Source organism: Dermochelys coriacea, chromosome 5 (assembly GCF_009764565.3).
Source record: "Dermochelys coriacea isolate rDerCor1 chromosome 5, rDerCor1.pri.v4, whole genome shotgun sequence".
NCBI classification, from domain to species: domain Eukaryota; kingdom Metazoa; phylum Chordata; order Testudines; family Dermochelyidae; genus Dermochelys; species Dermochelys coriacea.
Genome location: NC_050072.1, coordinates 96,947,498 through 96,974,872, shown reverse-complemented (window position 1 = coordinate 96,974,872; position 27,375 = coordinate 96,947,498). Strand labels below are relative to the sequence as shown.

General features: G+C 38.8%; 1 protein-coding gene across 9 annotated transcripts in view; it reads right to left on the bottom strand.

Annotated features, from left to right (window-relative positions):
* The window catches only part of PRUNE2 (prune homolog 2 with BCH domain), a 183,168-nt gene that overhangs the window by 49,056 nt on the left and 106,737 nt on the right, over nt 1-27,375 (bottom strand). For all 9 annotated transcript variants that reach the window (XM_038402478.2, XM_038402481.2, XM_038402485.2 and 6 more), the window contains exons 7-9: nt 26,447-26,605; nt 18,221-24,863; nt 16,919-17,753 (exon numbers count right to left, since the gene is read on the bottom strand). In XM_038402478.2, coding sequence (XP_038258406.1) covers nt 16,919-17,753; nt 18,221-24,863; nt 26,447-26,605 — 7,637 coding nt within the window. The remainder of the gene's footprint in view (nt 1-16,918; nt 17,754-18,220; nt 24,864-26,446; nt 26,606-27,375) is intronic.

Below are 27,375 nucleotides of genomic sequence, written 5' to 3'. Positions count from 1 at the left end.
AGCTTGGATTCAATGCAGGAAGGACATTACAGTTCAAGTGGACTTTTTAGTGGTTCCCTATCTCACCTATATCTGCATACCAATAAATAAATAAATTAAATAAATATGAACAGCCTAGAGGGAATCCATGTCTGCACATCTGAGATTTAGGAAGAAGAAGCAATTACTTTTACCCAAAGTGGTGTAACAGATCCTGTGGTATAATCATATTACATGCAAGTGACTAGTGTAAGCTGATTAATTATTTCTAATTAAGATCTGCAAATTAAGAAGAAATAGGTGCAGGGTTGATTTAATCATGTACTACAGAATATGTCCACGCGGTTACTAAGTTTATTTCTTGGGCGATAATACAATTAAGGTAGAAAAAATCTGTATCCTGAATGTTGGAATTTATTCATCACTAAAAAACTTTGAATCATCCTTCTAATTACATACTATAAAATATTGGACAATGGGTCTCCGTTTGAGCCATATATTTTAATAACCATACTATAATACACAGTGCAAGGTGCTGTGCAAACATTAACTTATCATTTTTCACAACACTGCTGCGCAATAGGTATGCAAGTGCCATTATTCCCATTTTTAGATGGAGATACTGAGATAGAGAAGTTAGGCAACTTACCAAAGCCCTTAGAGGTAGTCATTTTCAGAATCAGGATTTGAACTCATGACTTCCTAGGTCCCTGTCCTGTATGCCTCAGATCTAAAAGTTGTTTGACAGTGAACATTAGAGCTGGTTGAAATTTTTTGAATTTCGATTCTTTTAGTCAATTTTTCACTGAAATTTCAAAGTTAGATCAGAAAAGTGATTGGTTTTGTTGTAAAAAATTTCTCCTAAAAATTCATCATTTTTCAACTAGATATAAGCTAGATGGTTGAAATTTTCTGAATTTCAAAATTTCAGTGAAAAGTTTTGTTGAAACTTTGAATTTTGACAAAAAAGGATGGATTGTTCACAAAAAAAATCTTGAAGTTTTCCTATTTTTCAACTAACTTTAGTATTTGTACGGTTTATCTTATTTTTGTCTGTTTTTGCCATAACAGAAGAAGCAGAAAAGAAGGTGTATGTTGTGCTCCACACAAGAACTTCCAATATGCTTGGCACTATGAGAATTCCCTTCACCTATTCCTATAAGATTAAAATTTCTTTAAATAGTTCTGATGAAGAAATTCACAATGGCCTTGACAATTTTAAAATACAACTAGTGTTACTCCTGTTTGTCTCTGCAACTTTGTCAGCTTTCTCCAGTGTTATTTTTTTTAAATTAAATCTTTTTTTTGTTTTTCATTGTCTTCCTTTTGCACTGCTTAACACATTTGCCTCTTGATAGTGATGTCTACAACTGTCCTCTATGGAATGGAATCAGATCTGTCAACAGTGAGTAAAAGGTCCTATTCTACTAACAACTACACCCTCTTTTTTTTTCTCGAAAGAGATTCCTCTTTAACGTAAGTGATGGAGACTTTTGGGCCTGATTTTCAGAGGTGCTAAGCATCCACAACTCTAGCTGAAATCAATAGGAACTGCGAATACTCAGTACTTCTGCAAATCAGTTTATTAGAACACAAGGATCTGAATTCAGTTCCTTCATTGCTTCCAAGTTGAGAATTGGCATGATTTGCAGTATATTGATTTTTTTAAAGAGGTATGTGCACACAAATTTCTTATGCTACAGATGCCTTCTGGTTGTCATCATATTTGTCTCCCTGTGACCCTTGTTTTTAGCTTTTTTCCTATCTATTATTTCTACACTGTGCAATTGCACCTCTAGTCTAACATATAATTTTCTACATAATCCTGAATCCATGATTCTCTTATCCCTTTTCACTCCTTTTGTTTGCTGTATTGCTTTCTCCTTTATTCTCTTGCTATTGCTACACCTCTCCCTTATTTTTGCATTTTTATCTATTTTTCCTTTTTCCTACAATATCTAGGTTTTTTTTTCTCTTTTGCATTGTTCTACCTAAAATTTTAGTCTTACTTTTGAAATTCTGTAATTTCATAGTTCAGGTTAGGACTTCAGTATAAATGTATATCTTAAATTGCTGTAGTGAGCCTGCAGCTCACGCAGGTTAAGATATAAATTTATACTTAGTCCTAACCTGAATTATAAAATCATAGTAATTCAAAGTTAAGACTAAAATTCTCCCATGTGGACTTGAAGGATCAGCCACAGATCAACTGACAAGAAAGGCAGGGCAACGCAGAGCAATACCACAGCTTTAGAAGAACAGGTGGATGAATGGATACTCTGGGACCTTTTAAGAACTGGATCCCAGAAGACATCTGACATAAAAAGCAGGGAAGATCTGCCCCCTCAGTCTCATCTAAAGGCCTCAGATTGTCTTACAGATGTGTGTGTGTGTGTGTGAGAGTCACCACCAACTACCCTAAGAAGAAGACCACTATGATAAATCAGTGGGACCCCTGGAGCCAGTAAGAGCTGCAGACCAACCAAATCTAGGAACAAAAGGAAACATTAGTCAGACAGGGGATACTATAAAAGTGCCAGAGCCAGTGTGTCAGGGAATGCACAGCTGATAACAGCTGGATTGGAACCAGGGAAGGAGGGGATCAGGGGAGCACGGAGACTGAAAGAGAAAGCAGTTGGAATGCAGCCAAAGAGCTGCATCGAGAGGGCTTGTGAGAACTGATCCAAGGATGTTTTATTCAAACTACTCAAAATACCCTTTTATAGGCAAATGTTCCCAAGGCATTGCCTAACCTCATGGAAGCATGAATAAACCATACCACAGGCCCATGCTGGAGGGGCCTCAGCTGTGCTTAAAATGACAATGACCATATCAGGATGCATAGCCTTAAAGGGACAGGATCCCATATTATGGGGACCTAGTTGGGGCAGTTTCCAGCCTCAGGAGAAGAGGGGGAAAAATCGAAAGGTCGGAAATAGAGCCAGTAGGAGAAGTAGCATGCAGGAGACACTAGATGTGGCAAACCCAAAGTGAGGAGTTGGCAAAGGGCTCATAATCCAGTGTCATCCCTATAGGAGAGACCCTTGAGCAGAGCATGCTGGGCTACTGATACAATATCCAGCCAGGGCACAATGCAGAATGGCCCCAGAAAGAGCATTAGTGATGTGCAGGGCATCAGATATAGGGTGTGGAAGGTAAAACATCATGTCTGTGAGATCAAAGAACCAAAGGATCAAGGTCAGTCCTGGTGTAAGAGGGTGCAACTCCACTGACATCAATGGAGTTACACCAGGATTGAATATGATATGAAGACTTTACAAGGGAAGATGGGTTTAAGTCCACAATTCAGGAAAACTTCAGCATATGCTAGGTCCTGTTTAGTTAAAGTTCAACACATACTTAAGTGCTTTCCTGAACAGGGAGGCTTTCCTCAATCAGGTCTTAAATGGGCATCCTGGAGAGTATGCTCTATAGCCTTATTCCCAACTGGCTGGATTGCCCCGTGGCACTTTAACTAGGAGTTTCATGGCTTTATTTCATAACCAAAAACAATGTGTGTGCACCTACTGTGCTTGCACCCTTTCCTTTCTGCCATTCTTAATGAAGACTTCTTTCCTGTCAGCCATATAATAGTGTATCACATCATGTGCTACAGCAAAAGGGTCTCCTGTTTGAAATACCTGCTGAGTCTGTGGCATACCCAGTACAATACCATGTACCTACAGCCAGGTGTTTTACCATGAACCTCACAACGACTGTCACGGCAGCTGGTTGGGGAGCTATACTGTCTCCATGATTCCACTCAACCACTTGTGCTATCTTTGCAGATGAGTGTGCAATATAATGCTCACTCATTGTGCCCCAGAGTTCTCCCCAACATTATCTCCTGTACTGAATATATGTTGAGAAGCTTCCCCTCCAGGAGTTGATATTTCTGGGAATGACATTTCATTGCCATTTCATTGGCTCTTCTGGAGCAGGAATGTTATTTCCATAAGTAACACATCTCGTGATCCTCCAGAAAGGACAATGTGGCATGGGGAGTTGACAGCTGACTCTTCTCAAAGGGAATTTCATAATGTAATACTTAATTCTTATATTTCAGAACTGAAAGCACTAAAATTTCTAACACTAAGAACTAACTTCCTCTTTCACTGGGAACAAATACTGAAGAATTTGTTTTACTATTGAAAAATAAATGTGCCTTTTGCCACTAGATATTTGGTTTGAATCTGTTCCACATCAGCAGTGTATGAAAGTCATTAGCATATGCGATAGCTTTTGATGTCTATTGTGAAATGAGAGTTGATTGAGTCAATCCACATTCTACTGTGCAGGTTGCCACATCAGAAAAAGCACCATCAGAATTTTGGGCAGAAAGCACAGAGGCCTGGGATAGACTAGACACTGAGCTCCCCTTTTTCATCAGGAGTTTATCCTTGTAGATCAAAGTTTGGTGCACTTTGGTGCGGGGTTGGCTATAAGTCCTGCTGCTTTAGGTAAGCTGGCAAATGTTTGATCCATACTAGCCTGCAGTCACTTGCACAAAGAGCATTTCTATACATTTTGCTGCCTATAATATTTTCCTGCTGTAGGCAAACACCTTTCATCCTCTATGAGCGATTAAGCCCTGTATTGGTAAGATGAAATAGGGAAGCTTGCTCTCTTGCTGTCCAATTTGCACTTATCCCATATATAAAAGGCCTCAGTCTCCAAAATTATCAATCTTTTGCAGCACTAAATTTGTGTAACAATATTTTAATCAGTTAATGTGCTGTCATAAAGTCCAGTAAGAACTAAGCCATTTTTTTCAATATTCAAAAGAGAGAACAGTTGGTTCAACCATGACATTATTAGTGTCACTCTCATTCTCCTCTGTTTGCTCTTCTTGTTTATTTTTGCATCATCTTGCAGGACCGTGTCTTTCTATGTGTTTGCACAGCATCTAATGCAATAGGACCCCATTCCTGGGACCTGTGATATAAATAATAGGAACCATATTTACTTTTCCTGACAGAATTGCTTTCTTTACCACCTAGGACCCACATCTTACTGATTTTTTTAAGCCCACACATTTATCTGAACACATGGATTTGACTTAAACAGTGACTCTTCCTTAGTAGAGTGGCTGCTCAGATAAGAGTGCCAATATTATCACAGGCTCTTAAAATGTATTTTCTCTGCACTGTAATTGCTTTTTCCAGCTCTTATCTGTCATCTTTTTCCAGTTTGTCTCTGCTGTTAGAGCTAGACGTTAAGGGCATGCTGCAAAACTACAATGAACTCCTGTTATTAGGTTGGAGATGGACTAACAGTAACCACTGGCTAACACTGTAAATAGATGGAACTATATGGACTTTCTGCAGCTCTGCCATGGTACCCTGGTACACTCAATGCTAAATTAGGGCCAGGCCAGTCATGGAGAGGATGCAAAGGACTTTTTTTATCCAGTGTTCCCATCCAGGGAGAAAGCACACTCTGGATGGCTGGACAGGAGAGTGTGATCTGAAGAAATGAGTAAAGGTAGCTAGTACTAGTTTTTTCCACCAAATGCATCTGATGAAGTGAGCTGTAGCTCACGAAAGCTTATGCTCTAATAAATTTGTTAGTCTCTAAGGTGCCACAAGTACTCCTTTTCTTTTTGCGAATACAGACTAACACGGCTGCTACTCTGAAACCTAGTACTATGGGGAACATTAGTGGCCTCAAAAGGATGCATCTGGACAGGGTGAGGGAAGAGCTCCTCCCCACAGTGGCTGGATGGCTGTTCTGGCTTGATGTGTGATACTTTTCTTTTCACAGCCCAATGTGCTCCCCCAGGAGGCAGTATTAAGAAAGGCATGATGCCTCCTGGCACTGCTGTGTGCCTCCTTCTCCTCCCCTAGCACAGCTCTGCTTCTTAAGAGGTATAAATGAGTCCAAATCGTAACCCCTCATTTACTCAAAATGGTACTACCAACAAGACACATTTCTTCCCCAAGCTGTTTTAAGTACTTCATAGTTAGATATTCTATATATATTCGGCAAGTTCTTCTGCACCACTGTCATTTCTCTGGACTAGATAAGTATTTGTTTACAAAATTTCCTCCACGAGGATAATTTTCATTCTCTCTTCACAGATTAAAAATGCAAGTGAGCTAATGAAACCGGTAAGCTCCTGACACTAAAGAGGAATGAAAATAATTCCTGTACAAAGCAACTTTTGCATTAGTTCTTCAGCACTCATGTCAGTTGACATTCTTAACCTTTACCTTAATTCTTGTAACTGAGAGAGAGAGAGAGAGAGAGAGGGAGAGAGAGAGATCTTGCTCTCTCTCACAAGGTTACAAGTTTCAGAGTAGTTGTCGTGTTAGTCTGTATTCGCAAAAAGAAAAGGAGTAGCTCACGAAAGCTTATGCTCAAATAAATTTGTTAGTCTCTAAGGTGCCACAAGTACTCCTTTTCTTTTTATAAGGTTACAAGACTCTTTATACTACAATAATTTAAAAGGGTGTTGCAAGGGGGGGTGGGAAATGTCATATGCTTCAGTTGATAGCAAAAGACCAAAAACAATAGACTGTCAAGTACTGCACTGTTAGTGCTATCTCAAACTCTTGCTATGCCAGTAGTTAAGCAGTCGTTTAAAAACAATGACAATGCCTCGGTTTTCTCTTCTCCACTCCCCCGCCCCCCCGCCCTGAAAGCTACGCAAATGAACTGAAAATAATCAGAAGTGTTAGGTGATTGATTGTACACTGAAGTTTTGTTCCCTAATTATAAATACCGCGTCTGCTCCCTGACAAAACAAGTCCATCGAATGGATGTAAGCTCCTCTCATAAAGAGTTGCAACATAATTAAAATACAGCTGCTGATTTTCAGTAATGAGGAACTAGATGCTTTGCATCCTGCTGACAAATATTCTTCTCATCCCTTCTTTTTTCTCTGAATGAACTGCAACAACAAAACCGTTAACCAGAAAAACACTTTGCATATCATTCTCGTAATGCAAAGAGATGCTTACCTTTTAAAGACTTGAGGTTTTTTTTAGAGGGAAAATAATACAGATGCTTTATTGCTGCACTTCAGCATCCCTCTTCCTGTAGCAGTTTACTAGCAATACAGATTCTCCACCATTTTCTGGTCACATGACTAGTGGTACTTCTAAATAAGGATGATCACCTGCCTTCGGGTAGCCTGCTGTATGTACCAGAAATCACAGCCACTCTGGTTGGGTGCATGAGAGAGCTGACTGGAGCTTTATCTGTGGGAAATATTTTTTTAATGGTCCTGTGGAGCTCTGTCACAGTATCCCCAAACTTTTACATGGAGGGTCAGCTGTCAGTTGTGAAAAGCTGCTTGCTATTTCATTTCAAGAGCCTGAAGAAAGCTTGCAGTGAGAGATGAGACAAAAGTTCATATGGATTCAGCTCATCCCAGCCCTCATTTTTGTTTGCCTCTTGTGGTTATATAACACATACATAATCAAGCATGCTTTAGATGACTTGTTTCAGTTTAATGGTTTAGTTATGAAAATGTGATTATTAAAACCATCGTATGGAGCAGGGTGTGCTCAATAAAGCAATATCTCAGGCTTTACTAAAGGCTCTACGCTCTCCTCTGAGAACACAGGAGGTGGGGAACCTGCAGGAAAGGTTCTTCCCCTGGAGCCTGGTGAGCCTGGTTCTGTGAAAGCTCCATTGGGGGCATGGTCTCCTTGTGCTTCCAGCATTACAGAGAAGGAGAAAAAGAGGGGAGTGGGCTGGGCTTTTCTGAATTGTTCCCTCACAGTCCTGGAGAGAGGGGGGACACTGGAAGTCAGCAGCCCCTGAAGCTATATTAACTTCAGCTGGCTTGTGAAACTCCCCTTTGGACCGGACTGTAAGTATATCAGGAGTGTTTGCATGATCAAGCCCCTAGACCACAACACCTTGAGGCACAGGCCGGCCATTTTTTTAAAATTTGTCTATAAATTCCTTGCATGCCTACAGCACTTCATGAAAAAGTTTCAGACATTGTCATCTTGTGCTGCATTTGAATCAGTATTCCAGCAGTGAAAGATCTTGGATTCCATTATCAATCTCCTGAGTAATTAGCCCTCCTCACTTACCTTTTAAAGAAAAAAGACAACTACTGAGCATTTAAAGAGATATAAAACATGCTCCCTCTCAAAGAGGATGTTGCTGTAGAAATGTGATTCGTGGTGCTGCAGCCAGAGTAACTATTCTAAAAATCAAGTTCCTTTATGATTGTTGTTGGGGTTGTTGGGTTTTGTATGGTTTGGTTTGGTTTGCGTTTGGTTTTGCTAGCAGACTTCCAATGTGTCTGAAATTTTAATCTCATGTTATGCTGGGCACTTAGGAAAAAAATAACCATAGTAAAAAATACAAAATTGTGCTTGTGCAATGATAGACAAGGCGAATGAGGTAATATCTTTTATTGGACCAAACTTCTGTTGGTGAAAGAGACAAGATTTTGAGTCACACAGAACTCTTCTTCAGGTTTGGGAAGGATACTCTGAGATTACCTCACCCATATTGTCTCTCTAATATCCTGAGACCAAGATGGCTACAACTACATGGCATACAACTTGTGCAATTATATCATTATTAACCTGATAATCACATACCCCAATGAAATTAGAAATGTAATAAAAGCTAAGTCTCCAATACTACAATTACATCTACTACAATTACATTCCCTGTGCCGAGCCCCAGTGACTTCACTGAGACTCCCTGCCAGAGTGAGGGTCAACCCATATGGATCAGATTGCAAGAATTGGATCAGCATTGTTAATGCTTTGAGCTGAAATTGAGTACAGCTGATCTACAGTGAACAGAACATAGTATATTTACCCAGAAAAATGAGGGTTGGATAGAAGGGGGAGTTTTTCGAATAACAGATGCTCTTCAGCAACAACCTACATTCAGAATAATTTTATTGTTTTTACTTTAGAAGGGGATCTATTATCCGTGTTTCCTGAATTAAATAAAAGGTACAATTCACAAAGTGAGTTAGTAATGGAAGGTTTTTTTATTTATTTAGCAATTCATGAATAGCTGTCCCAGTCTTATTAAAAGCTGGGTATACAGTACTTGGTGTGTGGCATGCAGTAAATAATAAAGCTCGTGGTTTTTTATTTACAAAAATGGGATTATCACCATATTGGCTTCTGCTATTTTTAACATCTGGCTCTTCAGTGCAAAACTGGCATTACATTTTAATTATTTTTCAGCATCCAGATGGTAGTGGAAAATATAGTATTACCCCAAAACTGGCAACAAAAAAGATAGTTGTCATAGCTTGCTGGGTCACAGGAAGTATGGGGGAATAAAGGACGTTAAGAAAGCTAAGTATGTAGAGTAAATTTCAGGATTTCCATTAAGTTAAAATTTCAATAATTTAATACACTGTTATTAAATTGGAGTGATGCAGAAAATATTGGGAAAAGGAAATGTTTGAATGAGGTCAATTATGTATTTACTAAAGTGCCCTACAATGCATGCAGGCTGGGTATGCCTTTTCATTCTTCTACTTTCATAGAAGTAACTTTGCAAATGATGATGATATCTTTGCAAATAATGAAATATCATTAAAAACACATAATGAGTCAAGCTGGGTAGGAATAGTTTTCACATCCTGGCAAAAATTGAGGTTTCAAAACATTTTCCTGTCTCAAATAGGGGTGAAAAGTCCAAATCTAAAACAATTTGAGAACCAATAATCTGGGGGGGGGGAAATCAGTTTGCATCAGTTGAAATATTTCATTTTGATAATTCTGAAACATTTAATTTTGATTTAAAAAAACAAAAACAAAATACTATTAACTTATGTTTCAAAACAAAAAGTTATTCTGAATCAAAATATTGACTTTTTTTTTTAAATGTCCAGATGGGATGTTTTAACAAATTCAGAAGTTCATCTTATTCAACACAGGAATTTGTCAAAACTGACCCTTTTCCATGCACACTTTGTGTTTTGCTGAATTGGCATTTTTCAGAGAACGATTTCTTACCAGTTCTTATGACAAGTCCTAATGACAATTAATATGGTAAGGTACAAGGGGCTAGGACCTTGACAGATTTAGTACTTGTAAAGCACCAGGCACACCTATAGTGCTGTTTAAATAATAATGAATAACAATGCCAGTAGTAATAATGTGCTCTACCATTTGTCAGACCTGGGTTCAATTCTCAGTTCAAGTGTCTAATCCTGTAGCTCAGCAGGGACTGGAAGTATACTAAAGCAATAAACTCAGTCCCCAGAGTGCCTGGCATTGTTGTAGAGTGACACTGACCAGTTAAGGAACAGTTGTGGTAGGAGTGAATAAAGCCCTGTCCACTTTTCCTCGTTTAAAGATGATGCCTTTGAGATCTCCCTAGGGAGAGGCTGGCCTATAAAGCAGCATAGAGGCAGAGGACTACCATGCAGAATACTGAAGAATCCAGCTGTTTATGATTACAACAAATTAAAAAAAATATTTTTTTGCTTAATAAACTCAATGGGCCAGATTCTCTGTTGGGCCCAGATTGTGCTGACACAGTAGAGATGGGATCTTTCTTTTTCAGAATTTCTAAAGAACTAAAAAAATCTATTATTTTGCCCAGATCCCCTTCCAATCTACACCTGATTCTATTACTGCTCTCACCAATCCTGACTCCTCATACAGCCCCATCCTGGTGTTCATGATCCCTTCTCCAGCTCATTCTACTCCTCTTTTCCTCCTCTCACAATTCATCTTCCTATCTGCCTGCCTCTCCAGCAGCCATTCTAGCTTCCTTACCTCTTACTCAATTCTATGTGTTCCCCAGTGCCTGACTGAACCATGCTTTTATTCCTGCCCCTACATCTCCTCCCCCTTCACCCTTCTATTCTACCTCAGCCTTTTTGGTTTGTTTGTTTTTGGGTTTTTTGCATCATCCCCATCCTTTAGCTTTTTTGCTACACCTCTTCCATTCCACCAGACAGCCCTCTTGAGGTCCACGTCTATCCTGACCTTTGAGCAGCATAAATTCTTTTACTCACTGGGTTCTTATTCTTAAATCTACTTCTAATCCTCAACTATCCTGATGTGGTAAGGGGAGGAGGCAGTTGCAAGGGGTTTATGACACAAAAACATGAAGGGGAACAGAGACAATGTGAAGGCATGAGTCCACGGCCGGGGACAAAAAGGCGCAGGGTATCACTGGGAGCTTGTCCATGCTTCTATATGTTGTTCCAGTACCTATAATTCCAGTGCTTATGAGATTAAACCTCTTTCCTTGAGAAATACTCTTATAATTTCCCACCACCACCATCTACCATACATGCAAACAAACATACCTGGGATGATGCCTACAGTAGAGCTGGGCAAATTTTTTGGTTGAACAGTAAATTTGCTGGAAAATGTAAATCAAATTAGGCACATAGTTTCATCCAGATAAAAAAAATAAAATAGAAAAAGGTGAAACATTTTGTTTTGACATTTTTTAAATGAAACATTTTGACTTTTTTTGTTTTGCAATTTAGCTAGATGTGTTTTTCAAAGAGTAATAAAGACTATAACAATAACAAAATAAAACAAAAAATGGGAAAAAATTGGTTTTGTTCAAAGAAAATGTTTTGTTTGATCCAAAATAATTTTTTGGTTTTGGTTGTTTTTTTTTGGCAAGAAAACTTTTTTTTTTTCAGTTTCAGTTCAAAATGAACAGGTTTTTTTTCAAAAATTGTTTTTTAATTTTTCAGCTTAGCCACCAAACTGGAAAATCAATTTTTCTCTCAGCACCAGCCTACAGAGCCTCTTCCAATGACTGCTGCTGCCTCCAGAGGAGAAGCGGGAGAGGAAGTCCCAACCCCAAAACACAGAGAGGAGGCAGGAATATTACTTCCAACAATACTTTACAGCCTTTCTAAAAATGACATATTTTACAAACATTACTTCGAACATGCACAGAAAAGAGTGGTTATATGTAAGCTAATACCACCATCTATTGTGCCCCGGTCCTTAATTACTGTGGTACTATCCAGTTTCATATAGTTATGTAAGATGAGTTACTCTGCCACAAAAAAAAGACCTTCAGACTCAGGAAATTTTACTGTTGGCATCACATCAGCGCTAGCAGAGAAAGATGTTATTCTAGACATCCTAGACCTGTATAGTACTCCATTAATTTTTTCTTTCTAAATTAGTCATTCTTGGCTATTCATGTAAGAAAAGCCATACAAAAAGCTATTTTCTTTCCAATGAGAGTGACATTAATAATGTGCTATCAGATCTTTTTGCATTTTACATGAGGCCAAATAAATGCCAGGACTTATTATTTCTAGTGTTCAGCTCTTATTGACATTGCTTTATGGTCTTTCTTACATATTTTAATGCCAGAAATAAATTTTTAAAAAGATTCTGTGAATGAGGTCAATCAGCCCTGTGTTATTACATTTCTTATTGCTTTTGTTTTTCTGATATTATTGTGGGTGTCTCAATGCAAGGCAGGAGAAGAGGACCTTCACGGCCTAGTAAAATCCTCTTGCAACCTGCTTGAACCCCTCTATCAACTCTTGTCAAGGAATTTGTTGATCTGCCATAAGGAAATGACAGGACAGTGACTGATTCAAGGAAGGGGGACTTCAAGTTTTTATCCCCCTCTTTATCCAAGTTTTCATGTCTTGTTTTTATTTATTGTCTCTCATTCTTGATTTCTTCCCCAACAAAACAGTAAAACTAACTACATTGAATTTTCATAGCTGAACTGTCAGACAGTTACTGGGGGAGGGCAGACAATTATGTAACATGCATCTTCACCCTCTCCTCATTCTATTAATTCAAGGCCCTGATTCAGCAATCAACCAAAAAGAGAATATCGATAGGTTGTTCCTGTACATAGATACATGGATGTTCTTGTGGCAGTATCTTGTGCTAACCAGCCAGTCATTGGTTTGAGAAATTTGTGTTCCACTGCTGCTTTAAACTTTATCCGCGAAACAGGATATTTATTTCAGACAAAAGAGCAGCCCCAGAGGGATTTCATGCTATAGCAAATTAAAGAAATATTTTTTCTTTCTTAATATGTCACCAAAATGCACATAAAAGAGTCCCTAATTATACACACCAAATCAGAGTAGTTCCCAAGTTGCTGATTGCTCGATTTATACAACAGGCTTTATAAAATGACTATAAATAATTGTTCCCATATGTGTTTTGTCCCTTTCCATTTGGCAATATATATATACACATATATAACACAATATATTTATATGTGTTTTTAATATAGCAGCAGCCTCACTGGCTCACTTTCCTTTACTGCTTTGGGCCTCAACATTAAAACAGAGAGCAGAAATACCTGGAGCTGTGGGACAGGCACCTGGTATCTAGTTGTCACTGCAAAGCCAGAGGGGGAGAGTAGACCCATATAACAGGGTGTGGCCACACTATAAAAAAATTTGATGATAGCCATATTATATCAAGAGCGAGCATCAGTATAGGTGCAAGCTGCTACTATAGACAGAGCTTAGGTAATTTTACCACCAGGGGCAGGGGTGCTGGAACAATTTATATAGTGGGGGTGCTGAGAGCCACTGAACCAAACTGTAAACCCTCTATATGATAGAAACCACTTTGTCAGGCAGTGCGGCAGCAACCCTAGTTCCAGCATCTATGGCTGTGGGTATGTCTAGCTAGACTGCAATCCCTAAGGCCACGTCTACACTACCCGCCAGATCAGCGGGTAGTGATCAATCTATCAGGGATCGATTTATCGCGTCTAGTGTAGACACGATAAATCAATCCCCGATCGCTCTGCTGTCAACTCTGGAACTCCACCAGGGCGAGATGCAGATGCGGAGCCGACTGGGGAGCGGCAGCTGTCGATCCCGTGCCGCAAGAACGCGAAATAAGTGATTCTAAGTCGATCTAAGATACGTCGACTTCAGCTACGCTATTCTTGTAACTGAAGTTGCGTATCTTAGATCCCACCCTAGTGTAAACCAGGCCTAAGTGTGACTGCAGCTTGAGCTGACATACCTGAGCTAACTAATACAGCTAGCTCGGATCCCAGAATAGCGAAGCCACTGCAGCATGAGCTTCAGCGTTGATTCACCCTGTGAGTAATTACCCAGGGATCCAGACAGGCTAGTACAACCCACACTAAAGCACATGGTGCTACAACTTCACTGCTCCAGGACCCAAGCTAAATAGATTAAAGCTAACTCAAGTATGTCAGTTCAAGCTACAATCCCAGCCTTTGATTGCAGTCTAGACACACCCTGTGCCACACAAACATGCTCTGAAAAGCCTGAGCCTTGTCCCTGTTAGCACTTATCCCATTGCTACCACTAGTTGCTGTAACAGAGGGCCAGATTTTTCAAATGCTCAGAACCCAAAATTGGGCTAAACTTACAAATGAACTCAGCATCCAACATGCTGCATTCTTTGGAAATCTGGCCCCCCTGGGCTCCTAAACAGGACTGAGCCCTTCTGAAAATTGGGTTCCAACAGAGGGTGCTGAGCACTTTGACAAATTCAGACCTACAGGGACTCATTTTTCTAGTGTCTGTGTAAGACCAGAATCAGCCCCCATATTTTGAGGAATCTCGCCAAGAAGTTAGCTATTTAGTGTTTGCTTCTTCAAAACTTTTCTCAGATCCACAGTGGTGACATAAAAATAGCAGTGAAAAATGGATAGTTAGAATTATTCTCACTTCCTGTGTGAAGACATTAACACCACTGAGTCGTGCAGGCATGGCATGCGAGAAGCCTGGGATGCTGTCTCCATGTAATTAATCAGGGTGACTTAAGCAGGGCCAGCATCTGGCAGCTTTTAATATAAAATGATTTTAGTGGGAGGCTAAAGAGCCTACAGCTGACTTGCGCCTGTGAGACTAACAAACCCACACCTTTCTTAAGTAACTCTTCCAATTTGTTGTCCCATTTGGCCATCTGTTCTGAAAGTTTCAAGGTCAAGCACTGGGACAGAGTTTCCATTGCTTTACTTTTTTACTGTACAGAAATTGATAAGCACTGACCCTCTCTGCCTTCAAACCCCTTCTGAAAATTTGCTTCTTCCTCTATGCCAATAAATGCGAACCAATGTCAGTTAAGCTACCATTATCCTCAATGCATTCTTGTGCTGTCCATCTATAGACTATAAATAATTTGAGATAGGGACAATGTCTTCTTCTTTTATGGTTTTGTACAGCAACAAACAATATTTGTTCTTCAAAAAACTAAGGCACCAAAAGCCAATCCTGCCAAACATTTATGCAGGTGCTTAACTTTCAGCATGCAAGTAGTGCCATTGAAGTCAAATGTTTGCAGGATCAGGGCCTACACTTAGAATGAAACTAATGTTTATCTGAGATAAAAAATACCAAATAGCTGAAATATTCTACAGAAGGTTTTTTTTTTAACCATGTGTGGATTGAAACAGAACAGGAGAGGGAGGTTTCTTTAACCTGTCTGGGGGGAAAAATCAGTGAGGGAACTATTGAGGTTCTGATATTGCCAACATTAATCTTAGACAGATGAGGTGGGTGAGATTATACCTTTGATTGGACCAATTTCTGTGTACTCCTTTTCTTCTTGCGAATACAGACTAACACGGCTGCTACTCTGAAACCAATTTCTGTGTGTGAGATAGACAAGCTTTTGAGTTTACATCGAGCTCTTCTTTGGGTCTGGGAACCATACTCAGAGTGGTGTCGTAGCTATATACAAGGTTTGTCTCTCCAATAGCTTGGGATCAACAAGGCTACAAAAACACTGAATACAACAACAGGTTTCAGAGTAGCATCTGTGTTAGTCTGTATCCGCAAAAAGAACAGGCGTACTTGTGGCACAAATTTATTTGAGCATAAGCTTTCATGGGCTACAGCCCCGTTCATCAGATGCATAGAATGGAACATATAAGAAGATGTATATACATACAGAGAACATGAAAAGGTGGAAGTTGCCATACCAACCCTAATTAACCTCTTAGAGTTGGTATGGCAACTTCCACCTTTTCATGTTCTCTGTATGTATATATATCTTCTTACTATATGTTCCATTCTATGCATCTGATGAAGGGGGCTGTAGCCCATGAAAGTTATGCTCAAATAAATTTGTTAATCTCTAAGGTGCCACAAGTACTCCTGTTCTTTTTACTGAGTATAGCATTAATCTTATTCAAATGTGATTTGTTTTGGGCCAGCAAATTGTAGTTGTTTGGTATATTGTATGTTGTCAGTACATGCAATTATCATTGTACGCTGCCGCAGTAATGCATGCAGTGCTTCTTGAAACAGGCTGACTGTCAATACTGCTGCTTGTTAATTTTGTGAAATTTTCAGGAAGCCTAAAATAACATGTGAACCAATTATAGCAGGGTAATGGAAGCTCTAAATGTCATCAAGCACTCTGTTTCCAATTAAGTCCCAATGCCGGTCTGCAATAAGAAATATCCCTCCCAAGGGCAGTATCTTGCATTTCACATGAACAACTTCCCCATTTAAAAAAAAAATGCCACCAAACTGCAGCTGTAAAGGGGTGAAGCAAGAACAAGCCAATTAAAACCTTTTACTTGATTCCCAAAAAGAAGCTTCCCTCACACTTCCCAGGATCCTTACTTTGAAAAACAAAGTGACGATCAGGTTTAGTTATAGGTCTATTGTTTTAAAATGTGGAGTAGGAAGGGGACCCTAACATAAGGTGACCAGATGTCCCGATTTTATAGGGACAGTCCCGATTTTTGTCGCTAAAAGTTGCGTGGTGTAAACTGGGGTTGGAATTATGCCTGTGAAGGAAAGGTAATCCCTGTGGTTCCTATAATCTCCTTCAAAATTATGAAACAATTTTAAATGGACCACTTTGGACTATCACTAATCTAGGCTCTGGGGTTACAAACGAAGAGAGAGAAATCCTGTAAATACAACTAATACTTTATTTTTGAATGTTGTCACCTTTGCAGGACTCTCATCTATTTAAATAACATTGACGATAGTTTCCTAGAAGATTCTCATAAACAGACTGTTTGGGCGTTTCCTTACCCTGAAACTCGATTTAGTTCTCTTTCACTGTTGAGAAACTCTGTTTCCTCCTCCATTTCTAGTTCAGTTACCATGCCATCTCCAGGATGCTGCTGTGAATACACTTCCCATAGACCATAACCGCCAACAACCTGCAATAAAAGAGCATCTGTCCTTATGATGCTTGAATTCTTGTCCTCCCTCATCAGACTGTCTAAGGGAGAATATTCCCCTTGTTCAAATGATTTGTGAGGGGTTTTTTTTAGCTGAACTCCAGATTGCTTGTCATGGATCAACTCCTGATCTAAAACTGCTTCCAGTTCTTTGACAGAATGTCCAGACCCTGAGTCCATTGTTTCTGTCCTGCTTGAAATTTCTTCAGGTGATATATCACTGGCTTCATTTTTGCCCAGCACTGTCCCACTGTGGTCTTGCGCAGGGCTTTCAGGGGATCTCTTTTCATCACCCAGTTTTTGAGGCAAAACAGAAGGACTTTTCTCTGCTAAATGAAAAGAACCCCATTCAGTACTCAAAAAAGATTGGTCTTTACTTTCATTTATTATGGAGATTGACTGAAATGTATCCGAGGAGCCTGCTGAAAAGACTTCATGAGACTCTGTTTGTTCAGCCACATTAGCTTCTTGAAATGCAAAATCACATTCCTTTGTTTCAAGGATATCCTTCTTCACAGATCCATTTTCTTCAGCAGTAACCAGGATGTAATCCACCTCTAGTGCAGTCTGATCTTTGTTCACCTGTGTCCTCATATCTTCCTTACTCTCTGTACTTGTCAGTTCAGGGCTCTCAGTGGAATTTCTTCCATTCCCCTCAGTATAAAGTGGGTCACTGGCAGCTTCTAAAATACAAAGCAAACAAAATTTCAGTTTTAGCAGTTGGCAATTATAGTTTTTCAAATGAGTCCTGTAAAATAAACCCATTTTTTATTTGCCTTTGATAGCCTTTGTTAATTTATTCTTGCATTTTATATTATTATTTATTATTATTTTATTTTATTTAATATTGTGGTAGTGCCAAGAGGCCAGTGAGGCTGGGGTCCTTTATGATAGACATTATACAAATATGTGATAAATGACTCTCCATCCTTCAAAGTTTCAGTTTTTGAGCTAGCTACAATGAAGAGAATACAGGTCTTTCCAAGCTCCAGAGTTTCAGGAAGACACATGTATTCCAAATGCCACCCAGTTAAAGTCTCACCATTCAGTAGCTATACTGTATCTTACTGTTCAGTAGCAATACTCCTTCTCAGACATTTACTACTTTGTCCCATTAACTTATTTTATTAGACTGTGCATAATTTCTTACCTTTGGGTGATCCTGTGACTCCACCTGCTGGTGAATCAGTATTACTTGTTTGTGCTTTATGTTCTAATCCTTTCAAGGTATCAGAGGATTCAGGCATCACTTCAGACTCTAATAGTAAAGATACCAATGCCTGGTCTTCCTGTGGGCACTCTGCAAACGTGTCAAATGACTGATCTTTGGTAATGCTGTCTTTGGTCTCTAAAAAGCTCATTTTATCTTTTTGAGGAGTAAGTGGAGATAACAGTATTTCCACCGAAACATTGCCAGAAAACTGCTGCTTTAATGAAATCTCCTTTCCTCTCTCTTTGCTGCCAGTGGCTTCTGTATTAAACGATACATCAGATGGAGAAGAGTATACCACTGGTGACTGTTCATTAGGTGATTCTTTAAACCAAGGATTATGGTTATCTAGCAAATGTTCAGGTTCTTTTATTACATTGTCAGCATGCTGACTAACGGCAGCATCTCTATCATTATCATCCAATGAGGTTTTTAAGAAGAGTGTTTGTTTGTCAGTTGCATCTCTTTCTATTGCTACATTGTGTTTACTGTTTAATATTGTCAGTTTGCTTACTTCACCTAATGATTGGATGTTAGTGACTGATGTGTTGGAGCTATTTTCTATACCAGTCTCATTCCTATCAACACACATGTCTGATATTTCTACTTTATCAGAAGTCACTGCTGTATGGTCAATAGCTGAAATTTGGCCAGTTTCAGCTGAGACACTCGTATCTTTTATGCTTTCTTCCGAATTATCAAGGGGAAAGAAATCAGTGGCAACTAAATGTCTCTGGGAGTGAACTACATCGACTGAAGCTGCAAGAATATTATTTTCATAGCAAGTATCTTTAAGATGCAAGGAAGCCATTCCCAAATCTTCAGCAGAGGAGCCTGCTGAATCCATTAATTCAACAACTGGTTTCTTTTCTAAGTCAGATTTTTTTAAGATATTTTCCTTTCTGAATTCAGAAGCTTCATGAGCTTTAGGAGATATTAGCTGATCAACCTGTGTTCCATCATTATTTTCTGGACTATTTCGATCAGGATATGTCTCTACTTTGTGAGTTACTAATTGCTGTTTAAAATCAAAGTCTGCTTCTTTGCTTATATTTGACACTGTGAGAACCAACTGACTAATTTCTCCAGCCTCAGCCAAAGCATGAGTAGATTGTGAAGATGCATGCTTAGCTTCATATTCATGACAAACATCAGGTCTGTTTGAGGCCAGTGAACTACTGTCTTGGTCACAGTGACTTAATATATCAGGATTTTCACCATCAGCTTTCAAAATGAAAAGCTGTTCAGCATCAGTCCACAAATCAGGATCTACTGAGAATAGCTGATTACTTTCCTGAGTCTTGTCCTGTAAAGTATATGGGGAACATGTAATTTGGGGAACTTCAGCTAACTCGTTCCATCTCAGGCTTGACTTTTCTATCAGTTTTTGGGATGAGTCATTTGCAATGAAAGCATTTTTGGGGGAGCTGCAGAATTCTAAAGTTCCACTGGTATTCCATTTTTCTTGAACAAATAGATCTTTATTTGAAGTTTTTATTTGAACGTCCACATTATCTCTTGAAAGATCAAGTATTAGGTTTGCCTGAGCGAATGTGTTTGGCATATCTGGTTGCCACTTTTCTGGAAAAGGATTTTTAAAAGTATCTTGATCTCCATCAACTGTGACAAAAGGCTGCTCTTTTAAATTCCTTTCTTTCTGAGCCAGTGCCAGTGGATCAGACAGTTTATGCTGTACAATATCTGGATCAATTTGACTCTTGTGAATATTCCTGGAATGCACTATACTTCCACATTTCTCTTCATTAAAGTACAGAGGGGGAGACTGATTTGCGTGGCTACCTAGATAAGCAGGATATGAATCTTTTAGTTCTTCACTTTGTACTGGTGCTCCCCAGGCATCAAGCTTAATGTTTGCCAATTGATTAATTTCTAAACCACCATCTGAATTAGAATATTGCCCTTCTACTGGCTTGTGTTTATGCGTTTCTGAATTCCACCATTCTGAATTGTCATCCAGAAATCCAAATGTTTCCATAGTGGACCTTTGATTTATTTCAGAATCAGTTTTCAATGATATAGTCCATGATTCTGAATTCTTTGAAGAATATTCTTTGTTATGTCCTGCTGCAGAAGATGGGGCAATATAGTAATCCATTGTACATGAATTCCAAACATGTGGATGGTCTGGATTTTCTTGGAAAGTATTCACTTGAAATTCTCCCTGACTGGTTTCCCAACCATCTAAATATTCAAAAGCTTCACAGGTATCATTGTTAGTTGTGTTTAAGTGCTTAATATCCTCTTCCTTTGATATATTCCAAGGTTTTACATTTTCAGAGTTTTTATTTAAGATGACCATCTGAACCTCTTTCTCCAGTTCAGTTTCAGCATCTAAACTGTCTTCAGAACTCACTGCACTGGATTGTGCATAATCCTGTTCTTTGGTTTCAGAAACTTTATTCTCATTTGCTTGATAGTTGGAATCTCTCTCTATCACTGCCTGACGTGCCTCTGAATTTTTGGAATCCTCATTTGTTTCAGGACTTGATAAAGAAGATACTGTATCATCATCTACGTGTGCATTCCAAAGATCTAAATTTCTAGGAACTTTGTGATCAATGCTCTCTTCAGATTCTTCCTGACTTTTATTCTCAAAGCCCCCCTTTTCAGGAGCTTTTTCTAATCCATCATTGGTGATATTCCAAAAGTCTTCACTTTCTCTATGACAGGTAGCTGGCATGCTCCCCCAAATGTGCACATTTTCAGAGGCATCACTTATATCAGGACTTGTGGCACTGGACTGTGTATAATCATTTGTTGAACCACTCCATACATTATCCTCTTCACAATCACTTTTGATTTGTGTATCTCCTGGAAGGCAACTCATGGTGTTTGTCATTTCAGGACCCTCACTTGTCTCAGGACTTGTTCCAGGAGACTCTGTATCTTCACACATGTGTGAATTCCAAACACCTAGAATTTGGGGAAAATCACGATGAGATGTGATGTCAACATATTCCTCATCTGGAAGTTTATTCCCAGATTCTAAACCTTCAGAAGCATCATTTCCCCCAGAATCCATTTCATGCGATAATAAATTATCCATCACAGATATATTTGTAATGCCAGGCACTTCAGCAGATTCAGAAGAGGGATTCACTTGAATTTTAGTCTGCAGAATCTCACTCATGAAAGGTGTTTCATGAGCATCACTTATCTCTGGACTGTGTTCAGAAAAACCTAACTCAAAACTGCAGATCTCTAAATTGCTAGGAACTTCCTCAGATAAACTCTCTTGAGCCCCTCTGAACACCTCCGGTGCTTCATTTATCAAAGGACTTGATGCAACTGATTGAGAGCTACTCTTCGCAGAGTCATTCCAGCTATCTTGATTTTCAGGCACTGTAGGAGAATTATTTTCTTGGCTATCCTCGCCTTTGTTATAACTTTCAGAGGCACTTTTCATCTCGGGACTTGTTGCACCCTCTGTAGCGGTACTTTCCTGATCAGTATTTCTAGGAAGTGACTGTGATATATTACTATGGCTGTAATTTTGTAGATTATAGAAATCTAAATGTCCAGAATGTCTTTCTTCCTCGTGACTTGTTGCAGAAGATTCTGCATTGTTCTGCAAAGTTCCTTTCCCCTGTTCCTGATTGGCAGGGTTAGACGGACAAGAAAAGGGCATATTTATTTCTGATTTCTCTGTTTCTAAAGCTTTGAAAATGTCACTGTTCCTTATTTTTTCTGGTGAGTTCGGAATTTCAGATGGTGGTGTACTTTCTTCTGAATCTGTTATACATGATAGTTTGGATAACACTGATGGTGACACTCTGTTATCTTGCATGGTTGTGTTCCAAACATTGCTAATGGTTAGATGTCCACTCATCTCATCTATTCTTTTATATTCATCTATTCCTTGTTGAGAAGTACCAGAGATATCATTATTCTCCCATCCTGCCTGATGATTCTGCTGAAGGTGTACACTCCACAGATTCAACTGTTGCTCTGAAAGCTGAGTTCTCACTTCTGAATCTTTACTAATGCTTCCTTGTACTTGCCCATTAACTGAAACCTCATTTTCTAAGTCACTTGCTTTCAAGTCCAAACCATTACCTATCTCTGAAGTTCTTGTAGATGACTGTGTATCTTCAAGGATGACCCTGTTCCATATTTCTACATTCTTTTCAGCTGCAGTTGGTCTGGTATTCAATCCACTATGCGGCTGAGATAAGTGGTTGACTCTTTGATTATACACCTGCATGACTCCAGTGTCCTCAGAACTAGAATTACTTTCACTGATATTCTCATCACCTGAAAAATACTTAGCAGCTATTTGTTCTGAATTCCGAGAAACTGTACAAGTGTTTGGAAGAGCAGTAATTTCAGAATTTTCTGCTTTTAGCTGACTGACATTATTAAGAGACACATTCCACATTTCTGTGTTTCCTGAGCTTAGAAAAGGCATGCTTCTAATGGATGGTTGTGGTAATGATTCCTTATCTGTTTCCTCCAATATTTTAGGTTCATCTGAATTTGAGTTAGTCACTTCATCAAAAATTGTTTCTCTGTCAAAATGCTTGTCCTCATTTTCCCTTTCGTCCCCTATAAATGTAGGTGATATGTAAGAATCAGATGTTGAATAATTGGTATCTGGTGGAGAAACAACTAAATCTTCACTGGCATTTGATGCGCTAAAGTCTGAGCATCTATATGACAAGACAGAATCTTCCCATGGAACCAGACTTTCTAGTACTTCTTTCTCTATGTCTTTTTCATACAGATCCCAGACATCCATATTTTCAAATTGTTTTGGTCTACATTTAGTGTCACCTAATACATTTTGATTTTCTATGGCTAGATTAGAATTGTTCTGCACATTATCAGTACTGGACTTTGTATTTTCAAAAGTGCTGTATTCTTCCACTGGATAAGCCCTCCTTTTGTTCCAGGCTTCTGAAGATACTTCATTGTTCAGGTTTTCAGACTCATTTTCTGCAGTGTTTTCTGAAGAATATGATAGACTAGTTTTGGACATAGCCCAGGCTTCAAGACTCCTCACAGAAGTTTGATCAGTGTCCAGTTTCAGCATACTCCATACATTTTCTGATGGCTTAGCACCATCTTCTTGATCAAACTCTGTCCAAACATCGTAAGATTCCGCATCGAGTTGTCCACTTTCACTTACAGTGTTACACCATGGAGCTGATATCACTGGGGTCAGCTGACTGGACTTCCACAAATCGGTAAATGCTTCCATGTGTTGTTTTGTCTCCTCTAAAGATGCACTTTGCCCATGTGAGTGCTCAGTGGTTTTCTTCTGCAGCTCTAAGCTATGTTTATCTCGGATAGGGTTAAACTGATTCTCCCACAGACCTGTTCTTGAGTATTCCATCTGCCCTGGCTTTTTTTGCAGGAATACAGAATCTGAGGCTCTTCTATCAAAGTGCTCCCGAAGTAATGGGCTTGCTTTACAATCTTTCCATGAATCAGGGCTTTGAAATACAGATTCCTGTTCACTTGAACTCCATGCATCAGCATTTTTAGAATCTAATTCAAATCCATCCCACCAGCTTCCATACCTAGCACGTGACTGAGAATAGCTTGCACTATCTATTTCATTAATTTTTTGAATGACATCTTGTGGAAAAAACAAAGGTGGTCCATTATCTAATGGTGAGCTTTCTACAAGACTGTTCATAGGAGTTGGGGGAATTCTTGTTTCAACATTTTTCAACACCTCAGGTGAAGAAGAATCATCTTCCACTAAATCTGTCAAACTTGAAGTTTTTTCAGACAAATCTCCAGGATTTTCTTGCCTAAATTCATCATCAAATTCTACTAAACTGTCTTCTTCATTTGTAGTCATTAGTAAATCGGCTGAATAATTAGCCATGTCATTTTCTGATAAATTTGTCTCATCAAGTTCTTTCTGCACAATAGGTGGTTGTCCTTCTGATGAATCACTATTCAGGAAGAAGTCATCTGCTGGGGAATAATCAACAGAACGAGAAGAAGATTCAGATCGAATTGTAGCCATAGGTGCTAGATCAAAACTGAAAAGATCAAAGTTATCACTGTTGTTTCTAGACTGAGGTTGTTGTTCTTCTGGTATTGCTCCTTCAGGAATGGGGCTATAGGAATCAAAACCTGGAAGGAGACTGTGATGAGCACCTTCTGCAACTGGACTATCGTCACTAAGAAAAACTGAGCTCTCCTTGGAAGACCGGCTGCTTCTAATGGTAGCCAATCCACTGTCTGGACTCACAAGGTCTATATTAACATCAACATGGGCTTGGATAGATCCATTGAGATCTTGAGGATTTTCTATAAAGTTGACAGAATTGGGCTGTGGTTCTATGTCAGAACCATATAGCTCCATGATACCAGAAGATCCCTGTGAAAGTGGAGCACTCCCAGCAACAGCTTCAGTAGAAGAAGTTCTGCTGTTTGGTACCATTTCTGGCTGTCTTCTGTTAATAACTTCTTTAATTATTAGAAAAATTTGATCACCAGTCACCAAAGTATTGTCTTGGTGATAAACGAGGAATTGGTCACATCCACATTCTAAAGGATCCAGCTCCAGGCAAGGATTCTGACATTCTTCTAATTCACAGCAAATCTGTTGGAAAATACAGTGGTTTCAAAAAGTCATTGTAAGGATAGTTACAAACGTATACTAATAGTATTATTGCCTACCTATTCTTGTTGGTTGATTTCTCAGCTATCTTGCTTTACCTATCTTTTTAATGAACTTTGAACACATTAATCCTCTTAAACTCAAGAAGATCATTGCATAACATTTATTATTTAATTAACAAATATTTACTTGAAATGCTATAATTTGACTTTTCAAATTAATTCTTCACTCCTAAAATAAACTCAGATTTTTGTTTGCTATTCTAGAATCTACAGACTAAAATCTGTAAAAGGTAAAAAAGAAACTGAATATTCCCAGAAAGTGTTAAAGAAATGCATTTCTGCACCAAAGGGGGAAGTATTTATTTAGGCCATTGTCCTGCAATCATATCCATGTCCCTTGGGACTGAACAAAATCTCCTCAAAGTCAAGTGGGCTCCACCCTGTTACGAGGCTCTGCCCGCCCATGCAGATCCAATTGCAGGATTAGCACCTCAGTGTGCACTGAATTTAAAATCATTTAAAAACAGGTCTAGAATACTAAAAATCATTTTTCTTTAATAGTAACAACTGTATGGTGCTCCAAGATTTATACTATTCATGAAATAAAATCAAAACCTTGAATCAGAACTCTTTCACGTTTTGTATAGGTAGTAGGAGTCTGATTTCAAATTCCTGGATCTCAACCAACACCAGTAGTCCAGCTTACAGGTTGGAACCAAAACTAGAAACTTGTTTCTTCCATTTCTGGTTTGGATGTGGCCAAAATTACCTTCTGAGATTTTCACCAAAGATGAAGAAAATCTTACAAGATGCTCAGAGTGGAGCTCAGAAGCACTTCCTCCATTTTTGTCCAAAATTTCATGAAAATAGTTGGCAACTTCTGTTGCTGTTAAAACCCAAACTCAAATCAGAAACCTGAACTTTACCTTAATCTAATCCAAATCTAAACATGAAAACAGTCCCTTTGGTTTTTCTTTCGTTTATATTGTATATGTGTTCACAACCCAGATCGTCATTGAGTAGGCCACAATGAAACACACAATCAAGTCAAATCAACACAAAAATGTTATGAACATTTTTTAAAGAAAAGTCATCTGTATATCCCCTTTCTCTTTCTTTTGACCACTGGATCTTGCTGCATCACTGCTCTGGAATACTGACAAATACAGTAGAGCTTTGTTATGCAATACATAAATAATGCAAGAGATAAAGTGGGTGAGGTAATATCTTTTATTTGACCAACTTTTGCTGGAAGAAGGAACAAGCTCAGATCTGGGGAAGAGCTCTGTGAAACTTAAAAACATCTTTCTCCCTTCTTCCATAAACAGAAGATGGTCACCCACTTTAACTCTCTCATATTCTGGGCCCAACATAGCTTCAGCAATACTGCAAACATTAATAATGCAGTCATTCCACATCCATGACAATAAAGTGTTGTAGCACCCACACCATCACATGTTAAATGGTTATTCAGTGTTTAACCCCTTTAATTATACAATAATTATTTTCAAGCATACTCAGTTCAGGAAGGACAATGTTTCATTCTTTCTTTATAGTACTTACTTGATTGCATAGCTCTAAGTTTTCTGAGTACACCACTATCTGTCGCTTAGCCTGCTCATCCTCTGCTAAATAGTTGGCCAAAATCACAAGAACATCAAAACCATATTTATCTATAAATGCTTTCAGGTCACCAATGATATTCCTGTGAAATATGCAATCCTGAAATATAACAAAAAATTATACATTAAAGGATTTGATAGCTTATTCCTAGAACTTGTCATCAAAGATATATCGGTTTCCACAAAACTTTTGTTAATAAGCTCCTGGGGTGAGAGACAGACACTCTATACCTAAATGGTTAGGGAACTGACCTGGGATGTGGGACATCCTCTGTTCTTTCTGATTTAGAACTGAATTTTTCATCCTACAGCACTCAAAATCAACCATAACAGAGACTTGACCCTGAGTCTCTCACATTCCAGATCAGCGCACACATGCAAAAGTCCTTTTTTGTGTAAATATTTGAGAGAGTTTGGTTTTGTTCTGCATTGGAATGAAAAGAAATTCTGAAACCTTGAAAGTTTTCATAAAATGGAATTGTCATCCTCCGGGCAACTGTACTTATTTCCCTTGCTCTTTAGAGCCGAATGTTGGGGCAAGCCATCAACCATGTTAAAGTACAAGTCAGTGTGGTAGCATGGGTATAACTGAGAGCAGAAACATATCTTAATCATTATAACAAGTATCACTAGCCTTAATAAAGTCAAATAACAGTTGTGATTTCAAGAAGCATCCTCACAGCACAATTAAAAGACATTACTTTTCATAATTTTTATTCACCGTTTGCAGTATATCTACCCTCTTAGAAGCTTGCAAGTATCCTCGCCTTACCTGTTAGTCTGATTTGTTATTGTAGGGTTGCTTATGAGCAATGGGTTGCTGCAATGCCCAGAATAGAAACATTTGGTTTAGAAAAATTTATATCTAAG